This window comes from Numenius arquata, chromosome 3 (assembly GCF_964106895.1).
Source record: "Numenius arquata chromosome 3, bNumArq3.hap1.1, whole genome shotgun sequence".
In the NCBI taxonomy this organism is placed as follows: Eukaryota; Metazoa; Chordata; class Aves; order Charadriiformes; family Scolopacidae; genus Numenius; species Numenius arquata.
Window position 1 is genome coordinate 58,987,299 of NC_133578.1, and position 15,431 is coordinate 59,002,729.

The 15,431-nt window shown below is 39.7% G+C and overlaps 1 protein-coding gene across 2 annotated transcripts in view; it reads left to right on the forward strand.

Annotated features, from left to right (window-relative positions):
- The first annotated feature begins 1,122 nt into the window (after nucleotides 1-1,122).
- Nucleotides 1,123-15,431, forward strand: part of EMC2 (ER membrane protein complex subunit 2) — a 42,796-nt gene continuing 28,487 nt past the window's right edge. Inside the window, exons 1-4 of one of the 2 annotated variants that reach the window (XM_074146069.1) lie at nucleotides 1,123-1,182; nucleotides 7,325-7,438; nucleotides 9,805-9,869; nucleotides 14,214-14,299. In XM_074146069.1, coding sequence (XP_074002170.1) covers nucleotides 1,143-1,182; nucleotides 7,325-7,438; nucleotides 9,805-9,869; nucleotides 14,214-14,299 — 305 coding nt within the window. In that variant the 5' untranslated portion in view covers nucleotides 1,123-1,142. Of the gene's footprint in view, nucleotides 1,183-3,431; nucleotides 3,577-7,324; nucleotides 7,439-9,804; nucleotides 9,870-14,213; nucleotides 14,300-15,431 lie in introns of those variants that run through there. The other variant, XM_074146070.1, reaches the window with a different exon arrangement.

Here is a 15,431-nt window from a genome sequence, read left to right on the forward strand (position 1 = left end):
AGTCTGAGGCATTTCCCAGAAGAGATCTTGACAGAGTTGAATGTCAAGACAGTTTCTGGTAAGTAAGCTTCTGGTGTGGTAGTTCACTGCACATGGGGTGGCTGGAGCAAACGCAGAGAAACGGATAGTTCATAGAATCACAGAATGATTTGGGTTGGAAGGGACCTTAAAGATCATCAAGTTCCAACCCCCCTGCCATGGGCAGGGGCACCTCCCACTAGAGCAGGTTGCTCAAAGTCCCCCCAGCCTGGCCTTGAACACTTCCAGGGATGGGGCATCCACAACTTTTCTGGGCAACCTGTTCCAGTGCCTCACCACCGTCACAGGAAAAGGATTTCTTCCTAATATCTAATCTAAATCTACCCTCTTCCAGTTTGAAAGCATTACTCCCTGTCCTATCACTACATGCCTTTATAAAAAGTCCCTCCCCATCCCTCCGGTATGCCCCTTTTCGGTACTGGAAGGCTGCTACAAGATCCCCCCAGAGCCTTCTCTCCTCAAGGCTGAAGAACCCCAACTCTCTCAGCCTGTCTTCATAGGAGAGGTGCTCCAGCCCTCTGACCACCTTCGTGGCCATCATCCTTGATGGTTCACCCTCATCTCCAGAAGGAGCACTGGCAGTTCACAGGCTGAAAAGAAACCAAAGTCGGCACCTCCTCAGGCAGTACGTATTCACTTTGCGCCGTGTGAACTGGACACGGACTATGAAATAAGAGGAGTTAACGTGCAGCCCTTAGTGCCAGCTCCGGTTCAGGCTAGGCCAGCAGCGACTCTGCGCTTTAATTCAGCCACGCCAGGCCCGGCGCAGGGTGCCACGGCAAAGGCGGTCGCACGTCTCCCCTGCCCGCTGCGCTCCGAGGCGAACGCAGACCAGACAAACCCCAAACCCACGGCGGGACCAGCGCCAGATCTTTAACGCTCCGTCCCTGCCGGCCCGCTTCCTCGGGGACCCGCCGCCAGCGGGTGCGGGCCTCGCCGCTGAGGGCGGGGTCGGCGGCCCGGCGGGATGGCGCAGGCGTGCGGGCCGGGCGTGAGGCGGGTCCCGGGCCTCGCCGCGGGACACCGCCCTCCCTCCCTCCCTCCTTCCCCGCCAATGACGGCCAACGCCGTCACGGTGGCGCGTCACGGGGGCGGCCGCCAAGATGGCGAAGGTGTCGGAGATGTACGACGTGACTTGGGAAGGTAACGCCGCTGCCCCGACCGGCCGGTCCCCGGGCGCAGGGCGGCGGGGCGGGCCCGGGGCAGGCCGGCGGCGGTGGTACCCAGGCGGGCCCGGGGGGCGGCTGGGGCGAGGAGCCGGATGTTCGGGTGGCCGGCACAAGCGGGGCGGCGTTGCCCGAGGAGCGGGGTTGGCGAGCCGCAGTTAGCCCCCGCCGCCGGCCGGTCGCCGCCCGGAGAGCGGAGAGGGTCCGGTGCCCGCCTGAGGCTGCCTGCCGGGATGCCCTCCTCAGGCGCCGGTGCAGGCCGGGGCCCTCCCGCCGGTGCCTCCCCGGTGTGGGTAAGGGCCCCCCTTTCCCACACAGGACAGCCTTTTGGGGTTCTTCCCGCCGCCTCCCGATGCCCCCGAGATAGCAGTGCAGCCCTCACAGGGAAATACGGCCCCTTGGCTCGGGCAGCGGGTTGTGGCTCCATCCGCCTTTTGGAACGCCTGAAAATTGCCTGGTGTTTTCCTAAAACTCGATGATAAGCATTTGCAGAGGAACTCCCAGAAGCTCTGAAGAGTGACTTACAAGTTTTTGAAAATCCTGCTCCCCAGGTCTTTGTAGCTGTTACGATTTGAGAAACCCGTAACGATTTATTGTTGTTTAGACAATTATTCAATCACCCAGTGACCCCGCCCCACCAGGGAAGGGGAATCAGGGAAAAAAGGAAACACGAGGATTGAAATATAAATAGATTTAATAGGATAAGACTAAATAATTAACAGTAATACCGGGATTAATACTGGTTCTTCAGTACCAATATAAAAAAATACAGGGATTATATTCAACCAGTTCTATCAGCAGGAAGCTGTGCACTCCCAGCAGTGGACAGCAAATGTCGGACACTGTGAGCCCTATGGCTTTGGGAGAAAGGGAAGAGCTCCAGCGTCTGGCACCAGGGCAAGAGCAAGAAGGCTCTGTTTAGGTACTGGAAGGCTGCTAGAAGGTCTCCATGGAGCCTTCTCTTCTCCAGGATGAACAAGCCCAGCCCCGCTCCAGTCCTCTGATCATCTTTGCGGCCCTCCTCTGGACTCGCTCCAGCAGGTCCACGTCCTTATGTTGGGGACCCCGGAGCTGGACATAGTACTGCAGGTGGGGTCTCATAAGGGTGGAGTAGAGGGGCAGAATCACCTCCCTCAAGCTGCTGGCCACGCTTTTGATGCAGCCCAGGATACAGTTGGGCTGCCAGCACACATTGCTGGCTCATGTTGAGCTTCTTATCAACCAACACCCCCAAGTCTTTTTCCTCAGAACTGCTCTCAGTCCATTCTCTGCTCAGCCTGTATTTGTGCTTGGGTTTGCCCCAAGCCAGGTGTGGGACCTTGCACTTGGCTTTGTTGGACTTCATGAGGTTTGCACAGGCCCACACCTCAATAACCTCCATATTCTATTTCCAAGAGTTTTGATTGACATTTGTGGCATTGTGCTAAGTGCATAGTTTTGCATATGGATATGCTGAATAGGAAATTTTTGGGGACTAGATGGGGAGTTTTGTTATAGGGACTTCTAAGTTGTTATCTTCCAATTTACATCCAAGTGAAAGACTTGGAGGGTCGGGGAAAACCTTGAAGATGTGCCTTGATACAAGCACCTGTGTGCACTTTCGAAGCACACATTTGAAAAATTATATATATTTTTTCCTCTATTGTAAGAGATGCAAAGTAAAGTAAAAATGAACATTCCTGCAGCAGGCTGCAGAGGCTCTTCTCTTTACTCCATGTGTACTTTAACAGATCCCTGGTGCAATGAGGCTTTTCACGAGTGGGGTGGTCCCAGCAGCATTGCGACCTAGTCCCTAGCAAAGAACTTGAACACAGCTTATCTTGAATTTGTTTAAAATGCTTAATTTCTATGAAACCAGGTGTGTGGTTGGTATTAATCTGAAAAATGTCCTTTATGTACTCGGTCCTTTCTAAACAATATGGTTTTTTTGCTTATGTGTTGCTCAAAGGTGAAACTGTGGTTGGAGGTCAAGGAAGAATAACATGAGGCAGGTGAAATACAGTTTATACCTTGCTTTGCTTTTCACTCGGGTTCTTTGGGACAAAGGTGGGAGTTTAACAATGATTAAATTTTATGTTAGGTAAATGTGTTGCACAGATAGTTAGGAAAGATAACTAAAAATAACTCTGATTTCCACTGTTGGAGATGTTGTGTTTGTTTTTCTCTTTATTTACTTTGTATGAAGCTGTGTCTTGAGCTTTAAAGTGTATTTTTAAACCTGTGCAGCAGGAAAACCTCTCTAACTTCAGGATCTTGATCAGTGGACTTAGATGATCAAAATGTGACTTCAGAGTGCTATTGGATGAAAAGAAATGCTTATATGTGGATATACATCATATATTTTACAGTGTACTTATTTGAGACTAAAGTGGTATGTTGCTCCTTTTTTTTTTTTTTTTTTTTTTTTTTTTTGCTACTGTTGCTAATTATCCTGTAGGAAATGTTATTTTGTTTCCTGCTTACTTCGTATATACAGGGATTAGAAACTATGTGGAGTGACAGGGAGCCAAGAATTGCAAGTCTGGCAAACCAGGATGATGTAGTAGTTTAGCATGTCAGGCAGAACTGGTGATGTGGAGCCTCTTACAGGAGCCTTTTAAGCCCTGTAGAACTTTGTGGAGGCTGTTCATAAGTATTTAACATGGTTTCAGTGATACATTAAAGATAATTTGGCCCGTGAGTGGAAATATTTAAGGGGGTGGCGGCGGGGGGGAAAGAATACCACACCTGTGTAACTTCATTTTAGGAGCAGGTTTTGTAGCACACAAGTTAGCTTGCGTGTGCAGAATTAGTATGTTCTTCAAATAAGAAGCAGTCATGATAGCCAAGAACTAATACTAATTTCACAGAAAGCTCATCTGACGTATTGTCAGAATTGGACAAAATAAACCAGCTTTTCTTTTCTTTCTATACCTTGCACAGAAGCATAATAGTGTTGACATATCAAACCCAGCTAAAATGAAGCAGTGACTTTTGGCTAGTGATTTCCTCCTTCCAAAAGGTGCAGCAGGGATCCGTGTGAACAGTAGTTGAACATGGGTCAGTCGGATCTAAGTGATAGACAGGCTTTCTGGAGATCTTTGAGTGCTGTCATGACAATTCTTGTTCCAGTCAATAATTCTTCTTCACTGGATATCAAAACCAAATCCAGAAAGGGATGGCGTATTCTCTTTTTCTAGATTTCTTTTAATATAAATTGAAAACAAGTGCAAAGAATATTTTGGAAGATTTGGAATAGCTCACGATGACTGTTGCTTAAATCAAGTAAGTTTTCTGGATCATTAAATTAAATGAGCAGCGTTAAATTGCTGCTTAAGTAGTGGCATACTATGAGTTTTTGTTACATGTTTGTGGGAGATTTTCTTCAAGGAATTCTTTGTAATTTTTGAAAATGTCATAAAATAGTTCATAAAGTGAAATTTAACATTCTGTATATGTGAGGCCATTTTCTTGCAAATATATGTATTGGGGAACATCATATGAAACAAAGAAAATCCTCAATGAATTTTAAAAGTGAGCACATCTATCTTTACTGTCTCTAGTTGTCAGAGTCCACTTTCGATTGGTTCCTTCCTATGATTTAGAAACTGAATTCACATTAACTTTGTGTGGAAGGCCTCTGGGAAATAGAAAAGTCTAACATTTTGTCTCTATCATAATCTGTGTGCAATTAAATGTTGGTGTGATGTTTTTGTTGTCTTCTGTGCTGTGTTTGCTAGTTTTTAGGTATTCCTAATTTTCATTTGTAATGAAAGGGATAGATCAGTTTAGTCTGGATTTTATATATGAATTTATGGGATTACAACAGGCAGAGGCGAGATGCTGGGATTTTAGTTGAGGCCCCTTTGAAAGCTGGGTTGTTAGGGTTAAAGGCAGCATCCGCAGTGCCCAGCTGAGCTGCCTTCACCTCTGCCTGTACCTGCTGAGTACCGGCTGTACATCTGGGTGAGGAGAAGGTGTCTGGAGACCCACAGGGAACAGTTGCCAGGTCGTGATGCTCCCTCTAAGTTTAGGTGAGCTTGCTGAACTGGTGGATTTGTGGGCTTTTTGGTTTGTTTCATATTTTGTAAGATGAGAGTTGGTGGAGCTGAGGTGTGGTGGAAGATTTGGTGTGTGTAACAGAAGAACAATACACAAATGGGGGGTCGGTCTCTTATCCCAAATAACAAGTGATAGGATGAGAGGAAACAGCCTTGAGTCGTGCCAGAGGAGGTTTAGGATGGATATTAGGAAAAATTTCTTCACTGAAAGGGTTATCAAACATTGGAAGAGGCTGCTCAGAGTGGTTGAGTCACCATCCCTAGAGGTATTTAAAAGACGGGTACATGTGGTGCTTAGGGACATGGTTTAGTGGTGGTTTTAGCCATGTTAGGTTAATGGTTGGACTAGATGATCTTGAAGTTCCCTTCCAACCTAGACCATTCTGTGAAATGAGCTCTAGAAATATAATGATTATGGGGTCCCTGAGTGACTGCTGATGGTAACAGTTGTTATATGGCAAGGTAACATTTAACTTCTTTCATTTCATCAAGTGCTTTTAGATATTGAGGACTTGAAAACTATGATCCAACTAAACAATCGAAGTCTAAGTAATTATAAGAGGATCACTTTATATCTGGTTGCTCAGGCCAAATTAACTGACGCCTTAACAGACACAAAAATACAACACAGATTATTTCTTTTGGCTTCCTGTAGAATGCTTGCAAGTTTTTAGGGAATAATAAACATTGCGGCAAGTGCGTCTGCTCCTTTGAACTTGTAATGTTTTGATTTATGTGCGCGAAGCTTGCTAATGTAAGAGAATCTAAGACTAAACCAAATGTATCAGTTGCTCAGGATCAGCCTATATAGGTGACAGGAGTGATTGTAATTTAAACTAGACATTTCTTTAGCTTTTTTTTTCTATAATCCCCGATAACTACTGGCCAAGACTTGTAGTATGTGCTGTCTGTAGATTTACCTCCAAGACTTAAATTATTATTGGCTTCTGATAGCTTTTGTAGTAAAAAACTCAGTAAGTATGACAAAGTTGTAAAAAGCCTTGTGTAAGTTTTATTGCAGTTTTCATCAATTTCTTTCTTCTGCCTTTTACTTAAAAGTTAGTATTTCTAAAACTAACGAGCCACTTGATAGATTCACATGAATGAGAACATTTATTTTTACTTTGTTTTTCGATCATCAGGCGATAACGCTCTTCTCTGTCCTGCAGTTGTTTTTCCATCACTGTAAATGCACTACTTAGGTGATGAATGGTAAAAGTGTGTTCTGTTATACATAATTCAGACACTATTCCATTTGGAATCACGCTGGAATGGAGGCATTGATAATTTCCAAGTAAATGAGTAGGTAGAAATCAGACAGTTTATTTATTTATATGGGTTTAGCTTGTCAGCTTTCGTGAATGTTTGTGTTCTCTCACATTCTTGCTGTCTAACTTTGAATTTCCAGGGACCATCATGTGTCTAGAACCATTTAACTTTACCCATGCATATGAAATGTAACCCTGTAGTGGTTTTGGTTGAATTTCAAAATATAAAATGTAGCACAATAGCAGTCTTATGAGCTACCCGAGATCTCTTCAGGTAGATGGAGGAAAGTTCAGTGCTTAATTTTTACTGTCAGTTATGTTAACTGTGCATTTTGAAGTGCAAGAAAAACTGTCAGTATTAGATCTATCGTTGTGCTTGTTTTTCCGGCTATTGTAAAGTTTAGAAAAATACTGGCAGCAGTATTTACCTGGTACCAGTAAAGCCGTTATCTATTAATGAAAACTATTTGCCATAAGTTTCCTCAAAATCTGTTCTTGTATATGGTACATCTACATGTAGATAAATGTATATGTGTATATAAAATCACATTCTTAGCAATTTCCTGATCCAGAGGATAAATAAAACCTAGGCTAGGTAGTGCTCTCCAGCTGACTTCATGAGTATGCCTGCTCTATTGGAGATCTGATCCATACTAAATGTGCTCTTGAAATAAAAATCCTAGATTTTTAGATCTTTTGTTCTCTAAACCTATTCTTCATAAACATATTTTCCAGAAATAAAATTCAAATTCCATTACTGTCTGGAAATCTCAATATTTTATTTCCATTTTTTTCTCCCCTTTGCCCCCAGATATGCGTGATAAAATGAGGAAATGGAGGGAAGAAAACTACCGAAACAGTGAACAGATAGTGGATGTTGGAGAAGAGTTAATTAATGAATATGCATCTAAACTTGGAGATGACAGTAAGTAAACAATCATTATTTTTTAAACTTCCATTATTTGATTTTTTTTTTCCTCTTTTCAGCCTCTATTTTGCGTGTTGCGTTTCTGTATCCACTGATGTTGATGAAGTATATATTACTTAGTCTAATAGGCTGCAGAATTCCTAGATTTTGTTTCTTTCACAAATATGGGCTACAGTGGAAAAATTACTTACTAAAACTCTTATTTTGCTGGATTAGTAGTTAGGCCATATGTTAGAAACTGAGCTTGAAACTGTTACCTAGCTTACATTTGACTGATCTTCTGTTCTTCAACATCATTGCAAAAATTGAAAAATACCTTTTTATAACAGAGAAAGCTATTCCTTAATCAGATCATACATACTGAAGGAATTAATCTTAAAACTGTTTTTATTATGACATTACATGTGTGACATTATAGTTGAAGGTAATTCTAAGTTTCCACTATTCATGAAATCATTATTATCAGGGCATTTTAACTATCTTATACTAATTTCAGTAGGCAGAAGCTTGCTTGCTTTCTTTGCATTTTTGAGTTTGTCCTTCTTTTAAAGATTTATGTATTTTATTCTTTCATAAACATGTCATTTGGGTTTCATTAGATAAATTAGTTGAAATGTTCCTGAGCTTCTTAGCAAATGTGTAGAAGTATCTGAAACTTATTTACATATTTGCATTCTGCTTAATTTCTTTTTTAAAAAAAGTATTATCAGAATTGCAACTGTATACAGTTTTAAAACCAACCAAACAGAAAACAACCACCAAAAAAAGCCCAAACATGTACGGTAGACTTAGAATTCTTTCTTGGGTAGCGACAGAAGGTGAATGAGTTGTATATGATGGGTGTTAGTCTTGTTGTTTCGTGTGTTTTCAGAAAATACCTGAATATTACAATGTCTAATTTCAGAATGCGTATAGAAGGGAACATATTGAATGCAATGGGGTAGATTATTTGGGTATCTCTCTAACTTGTCTTCTCAGGCAGAAGACATCCAGTGTTATTTGCGAAAAAAAATAATATAATTATTAATGTTTTTAAAATAAAAATAACTTATTGAATATTCAGTATAAGGGGTGGGGATACTATTGTCCACATCATAATTTTAATGAAAAGTTGGGATTTTCTTATGGACAATCAGTAATCCAAAGCTGTAGAGTTGGACTTCAGAGTAGAGAAATAAGACCTTTGGCATTTTTGGGGGTCTTTTTTAGGCTTGAACAAGAAAGCCCTTGTACAGATTAGAAAAAGACATCTGTCTGGACTGGATACTTGATTCTCTTACAAGTGTTCTCTTACCTAATATCTGACACTAGCCTGTGCTGGAGTTAGATTATCGAAGTAGAGGTTTGATCAAACGGGGAGAGCAATTTTGTAAACTCTAAAAGTATCTTTTTCTTGTGTTCAGAATTTTTTTAAAAACCATACTATATAATTTATATCGGTGATATATGTTACCTGTATTTTATCTACAGCTATATATGTGTTTTTGCAATCATGGAAAAAATGTATACATTATGTAATTAAAATAGAATGTATGTCTTAAAAATAGTTCCAATGGGCAAGAGGGGCTACAGGCGAATTAATGCCTGTTTTTCTTCTTTTGTATACTTAGCAAAAAATAGCAATTTCTTTAAAAATCATTGGAAATTCATACTGTGAAACTGTTTTTAAAAATATGAGTGCCTTTGGTATTTTTATTTTTTTGTTATTATTTTATATTTTTGTTTTGGAACACATTTGCTTCTGCTTCAGTCCTATGAAATATTGGGTGCACCTGATTGCATTTACATGAGTTCAAAACACTGTACTCCTAATACTTGCATTACATGTTTCCCTCTACTATAATCTCTCTTTTCTGCAACTTGTGTAGCTACACTGTTAAGTTATTTATGTTCAAGACCTCAGTAGGCCTAGAACAGAAATAATGTAATCTGTTATTGATTTAGAGAAATTGTTCAAATCCAGGAAGAAGGCAACATTTGCAGGGTTTCAGCAGTGAAACAGTTAAGGGAAATTTGTTTTCTTTCTAGCCCAAATGGCTGTTCTCCAGGTCTGATCAGAGAGCAAGTCCTAATGGGGATCTACTTAGAAGACTGCAGCCATAATCTTAGGAAAAGCAGAGAATTAGAGCTTTTTTTTGTCTTTCAAGATGTCAAAAGGTACTTTGTTACTAAAAGCAATAAAAGTACTTAAATGCATTTTTAATTAATTCCAGCAGTTTCTTAAAATGTCCCTGTTTCAGTAGTGATCCATGGGAGTAGAAGGGGAAAAACATGCAGACAGAAATCATTAATCTTATTAACATTGTAGGTGTTTCCCATTATCTTAAAAAATTATCTGCGTTTAATGTCTCTTTTGTGTCCAGTTTGGATAATATATGAACAGGTGATGATTGCTGCCCTGGACTGCAGTCGAGATGATTTGGCAATGGTAAGTTTTCAAGTTGACTTTTCCCTCAAACTTTAGTTTTCTTCCTGGGTGTCTCTTCCAGATAGTTCTTTGGACAGTTATAGGATATTCTGTACTCCATAGCTTGGACTTGTAGAATATCTATCGAGAAATACACTGCTGGGAAGAAACCATCTCCACCCACCTTCTCTAATGTGTGACTTTTGTTTAGACAGATCATGTCTCTTCCAATAGCCATGAAAATATTTACAGCTACTCTGGTATGGGCTAAATGTCAAGAATAATATTGAAGCTGCCAAATTGTACAGAGAGTGTTTGTTTATTGAAAAACTCTCAAATTATATTGGTTTTTTGAATGTTTTGAGGTAAAATGTCCTGTCATGCATATCATATTATATGTCATGTTGGCTACCATCAAAGAAAGTCATTGACATACTGGAGCAAGTCTTCAAGATGAATAAGGAGCTGGACTGCATAATATATAAGGAAAGGCTGAGAAATCTGGGTTTGTTAAGTGTTGACAAAGCTAAGAAGGGATTTTATTGCTATATTTGAATATGTGCTAATGGGAAGGTACAAAGAAGGTGGAGGCAGATTTTTGTAGATGTACAGCAAAAAACAAGTGTGAGAGACATAAGCTGCAACAAAGGAAATACTAATTAGATATTAGGAAAAAGTTTTTAAAAATGGGGCTAGTGAACGCTTTGGGACAAGTGACACAGAGAAATTGTGGAATCTCCTTTGGAGATGCTTGGAAATGGATTGGGATATGGCCCTGCACTCACTTGGAAGCTGGCTCTGTTTTCAGTGGGGGTTGGGAGCAGGCGACCTCCAAAGGACCCTCACAATTCAAATTGTTCAGTGATGCTTGATAAAAATATTGTTAATTGATATTTGTGTTTAGTCCTTTAGTATGCAAATTTATTTCAATTATACAAGTAGCAATCTAGAGAAAATGAGTTTATTTAGAACTGTAACACCTGTTCACTAGATTAAAAATGAAAAAACATCAAACCAAACAAAAAACCCCCAACAATCTTAGCTAATACTTTAAAGGCAGCAACTGAAAAAGGCAAAAGTGCGTTTTGCAGGCAAATTTTAAATTTCATCCCTCCTTCACAAAACGTTGGGGGGAAAAAAACCCCATGAGCTTGTCTTGTGCCCTGAAAGCCAGCAAGCTTGAGCTTATTTTAAATACAAGAAAGATATTTTCAGGAGTCCAGCTCTTTCATAGGGATTACTCTTTCAGTGTCTTGTTCTCTGTCAGATGGCAAAATGTCCAATAAAGTCTTTGAGCTTCATGTGATGTCATTTGGGTGAAACTTAATGGTCTGTGATATACAAGGGGTCAGACCAGAGGATGTAGTTTGGAGAAGAGCAATTTGAAAGTAGTAGGAATGTGACAAGTTTATCTTGCATCCCATATGTAGATGGTAAAATGGAAAATACACTGGAAAATACAGCACAACACGCTGAACTTGTCATGAACCCACTGAACTTCCCTTTCTTTTGTTCCTCAGAAGAAAATAGTGTTGTAGGATAGCTGTCTCTTTAAACAAAAACAAATACACTTACTGTTTAAATAAATATATTTCTGTTTTCTGATGTATATCTAAAACACTTTTGGTCTTTATTTTCAGGGTCCTTTTAGGAAGACTTTCTTTCACGAAATTGTTGAGGGAGCTAGTGTTGAAAGATCAGTTGTGAAACACTATTTATTTTTACTGACCCTGGCAGGGCCTTTAAATTTCAGTTTCTGTGCCCTCTAAGGAATATTGCTTGAGATGAGGGAGTGCAACGTTTTATATGCGGCTCAGAAAGGAGGTTAAAAGCTTAGAGGGAAACTTAGTTGTTTTTTAAAATTTTTTAAAATTTGATTGATTTATAGTAAGTAGTTAATTCAAACAAGTCAACAACATATGTGGGTTTTTGCTACAGCTGTAGTCCCAAAGTAGACAAACAGCTTTGGAACTTCTGTTTTTTAACAGTGAGCTTTTTACAGCTGTGATGCATTTTGCTTAGGGGGATAGGTCTCATCTGCTCCAAATGACTTCTATTTTTTTCTTTTTCTTCCCTTTTCTTCTTGCTGTTGTCCTCTCTCCTGCACAAAATGATTCTGGGTATCGCCTGCCCCAGCTGCAGTCAGCCAGTTCTTCCACCCCCGTGTCTTAGTGAAACCACCTACTGTTGGCAGGCACTTGCACTACCAGTGCTTTACGTGCTGAAGCCCAGGTTTATATTTCTTTGCCTGTGTCAGACCCTTAAAATTAAAAAGCAACGTGATCAGAACAATCAGAAAGCAAATCAACTGCAAAATTAAGTTTCACACACAAATGAGATTTACCATTGTGACTGCTTTCTGAGAGAATCTCGAAAGTAGATTATTGATATAGTGCAGGACCAGTCCTCCGTAATTTAAGTGATTATGGGGATTACAGGTTAAGTTTAAAAAGAGGACATTCAGTGCTTCTGAGTCCAGAAGATATTCTGGAGAATAGAATATTCTGAATATATATTCAGAATGTATTCTGAAGATATAGTTAGTCTAGTTTATTCATGCACTTTTGGTTTTGAAAGTGTTGCACTGAGTTGCTCGTGACTGTCTCACAGCTTTTCATATCACTTTGTGTCTGATGTCTTAATCTACAGGAGTTTATTTTGGCCTTGTGGTGGCTGTATTTGGTTTAATAATAATAGTGTCATCAGATCTAATGTGAACAATTCTGGTCTTGAAGTACTTCTGCACTTGAGTGCCATTTCATCAGCTTTTTTATATTGTTGGTGGGGTTTTTCTCGATGTAAAAATCCACCTGCAGATTGTGGAGTTCAGTATTATTGCAAATGTTACAATTTTTGACATCTAAATATTTTACTGGAGAAAAGCAGTGCATTTTTTATGCTGAAAATCACTGTCCTTCAGGATGCCCAGATCAGTGGGCCATAGGGTGGATTTATTGTCTGCAAAAGTTCTTTTTAAAATCTAGATTGATTGTATTGTAAAAGTTGGAGTGAAACTACTTTTCTGAAGTTTTATGTAAGTTTCCTGTCTTTTAAGAATGTTCACAGATTAGTTAAGACGTCATGTAGTGTGCTGCTAAGTACATGTAGTTTTTTATGACAATTTGCTGTCCAGAGCAGCAGTAGTTCACATAGACATCACTCAAAGTGCCAGTGAACTGTTTCTGTACTAAACCCGAGTCTCATTATGTGAAATTTTATTGTTGAGATCTTTGTTCATTGGAAACTAAGATGATCACGATGCAAATATTCTGTGCTTAGCATTACTCGTTTGGTCACTGTTTCCTTTCTCTCTTCCTTCTCCATTTTTTAGCATCTGGGAGAGATGTGAATCTTTCTGTTTGCTGTGCTGTAGCAACCTGTTTAGCTACAGAAACAGAGAGGGAACCTACTAGTTTTTACTGATTTGCTTCTGTAGTTTTCCTTTGACCAGTGGTTGTGATGAAATGGAACCGATTATGTAGATAGGCCTCTGCTAGAACCTTAGGTCTGAAAAACAGGTTTATAAGATGAGTTGTATAAATAAATGCCTGGGAAAGGAGGGTTCTGTGTGAAGCTTTTAATGTGATTCAAACCACTGGTCTTTTTGAGAGCCTGGGGACTGTCCTGCCTCCCACCGTAATGAGTCAGCTACAGACTTTGCAATGCTATCTAGCCGCATTCATGATATGGTTAGAATTAGTATGCTCTGGGAAAGTTGTGACTCAGTCCCTCTATCAAACATCCTTTTTTGCTAATCCAGAGAAATCTGCCTGGGATTAATTTCTTTTATCTAGCCCAGGTGTCTCATTGATTTCAGGAGTTAGAAGCTATGCCTTTTCTGCCAGCAGGCTCAACCCAAGCCAGTGACAAACATTTTCTTTGGATTTCAAAGTTTTATTTTAAAAATAAACACAGAGTGTAGTATTAACATAGTTTGTTCCATTGTGAGATATCCATTTATTAGGAAAGTATCACATAAGCTCTTACTGTCTTTATTTTGGTTTTTTTTTACTGTCTTGTGTTATTATGAGGCAACTAAGTAGACTTCAAGTTTTAATAGTATCAGAAGTGTTTTAGTAGGTGAGTTTAATTTTCTAGACAAATAACTATTTCTAGGAAGGCCTGACAATCTAATGACCTGTATGGAAGATATTTCTTAGAATTAGTCTTCTAACAAAGTTTCCACTTCTGAGCTTCTCTTCATCAACACGTTTTATTGCTTATTTTAAAAATTGGTACTTGCTTTTACTCAGAAGTGCCATTTCAGGTTGTTGAATTCATCTGCCAAGGAATTTTTCTTTTTTTCTTCCAGCTTCTGTGTAGAAAATTACATTAACAATAGTATTTTGTGTTTTATTTGTATAGTTTTGTCTTCAGGAACTAAGGCGACAGTTTCCTGGGAGCCACAGAGTAAAACGATTAACTGGAATGAGATTTGAAGCTATGGAAAGGTAAAACCTGAATTTAAAAAAATGTACTTTCCATCTGGAAAGGTGCTTGCTATGTCTTAAAAAAGCATTCAGGCATGATAAGAACATGGCAAAGCAATGTTTGGCAGCTTCTTTATAGGAAATAGTGGTCTGTATGATCATATTACAATGTTTAGACATTTTTATTGCATTTTTGCGTGTACTATGCAGTGTTGCATTTTGCAATCTTTCCATCAGACTTCATAGATCAAAAAGATCTCTTATAGGACAGCATAAATCATTATACAATAAAACACTAGGCACTTTTTTGGTGAAGTCTGCGAGGTATACGTTTCATCTTACAGAGCTAGAGCAGCATATGAAAATCAGTGCCATCAGTTTTTTGCCTTCGTTGTTCTCCTAGGCTCCTAATTACTGCAGGATGGGGTGGTTTTTTTTTTTCCTTCTCCCTTGTTTTCTGAGTGTGGATAAATCTAGTAGATTTAATCCTTATTAAGTTGTATAGAGTTTGTTATAGAAACAACTCAAAAGCCTAAAAATCAGACTTTTGTGAACTATCCTGTAGAACGGTTATAACATACTAAGATTAACAGGAATATTAAAATAATGAACAGCTTAAAGCTTTATATCTTTCCAAGATGAATGACCTCAGGGCTTGATGTTGACCTTTTTCTCTACCTTTCTCCTTTGGATATATCCTTGATATCAACATTCTGTTCTACCATGCCATGTTTTGCATACAGCATTGGTGAAATTTAGAGCCTTTGGGCCATCTTGATACAAAGGAATTAGAACTCAGAAGTGAACACCTAAATGCTTTTTCTTGCACTTTATTTAGTTAGCAGATGTTCTTCACCCATTGCATTCTTGCAAAATTAACTTTGAAGGTGTTATTTGATATGAGCCACCAGTGAACATCCGTTGCTTGGATCCAAAAGAGTGGATAACTGGGCCGACTCCACAACCACAGGAGGAGTCTCAGGGCAGCTAGATGTGCCACATTTCACACTCGCTTTATATCAGATACACATTCATGAAGAATTTCCGTTAAACCCAGCTCTCTTTCTGTCTTCATTTGGTATAGGTAGGAAGACAGTGAGAGAATGACAGCAGATTTTCTCCCCTTCCTGAAACCTATTAAGAACTGCAGAGG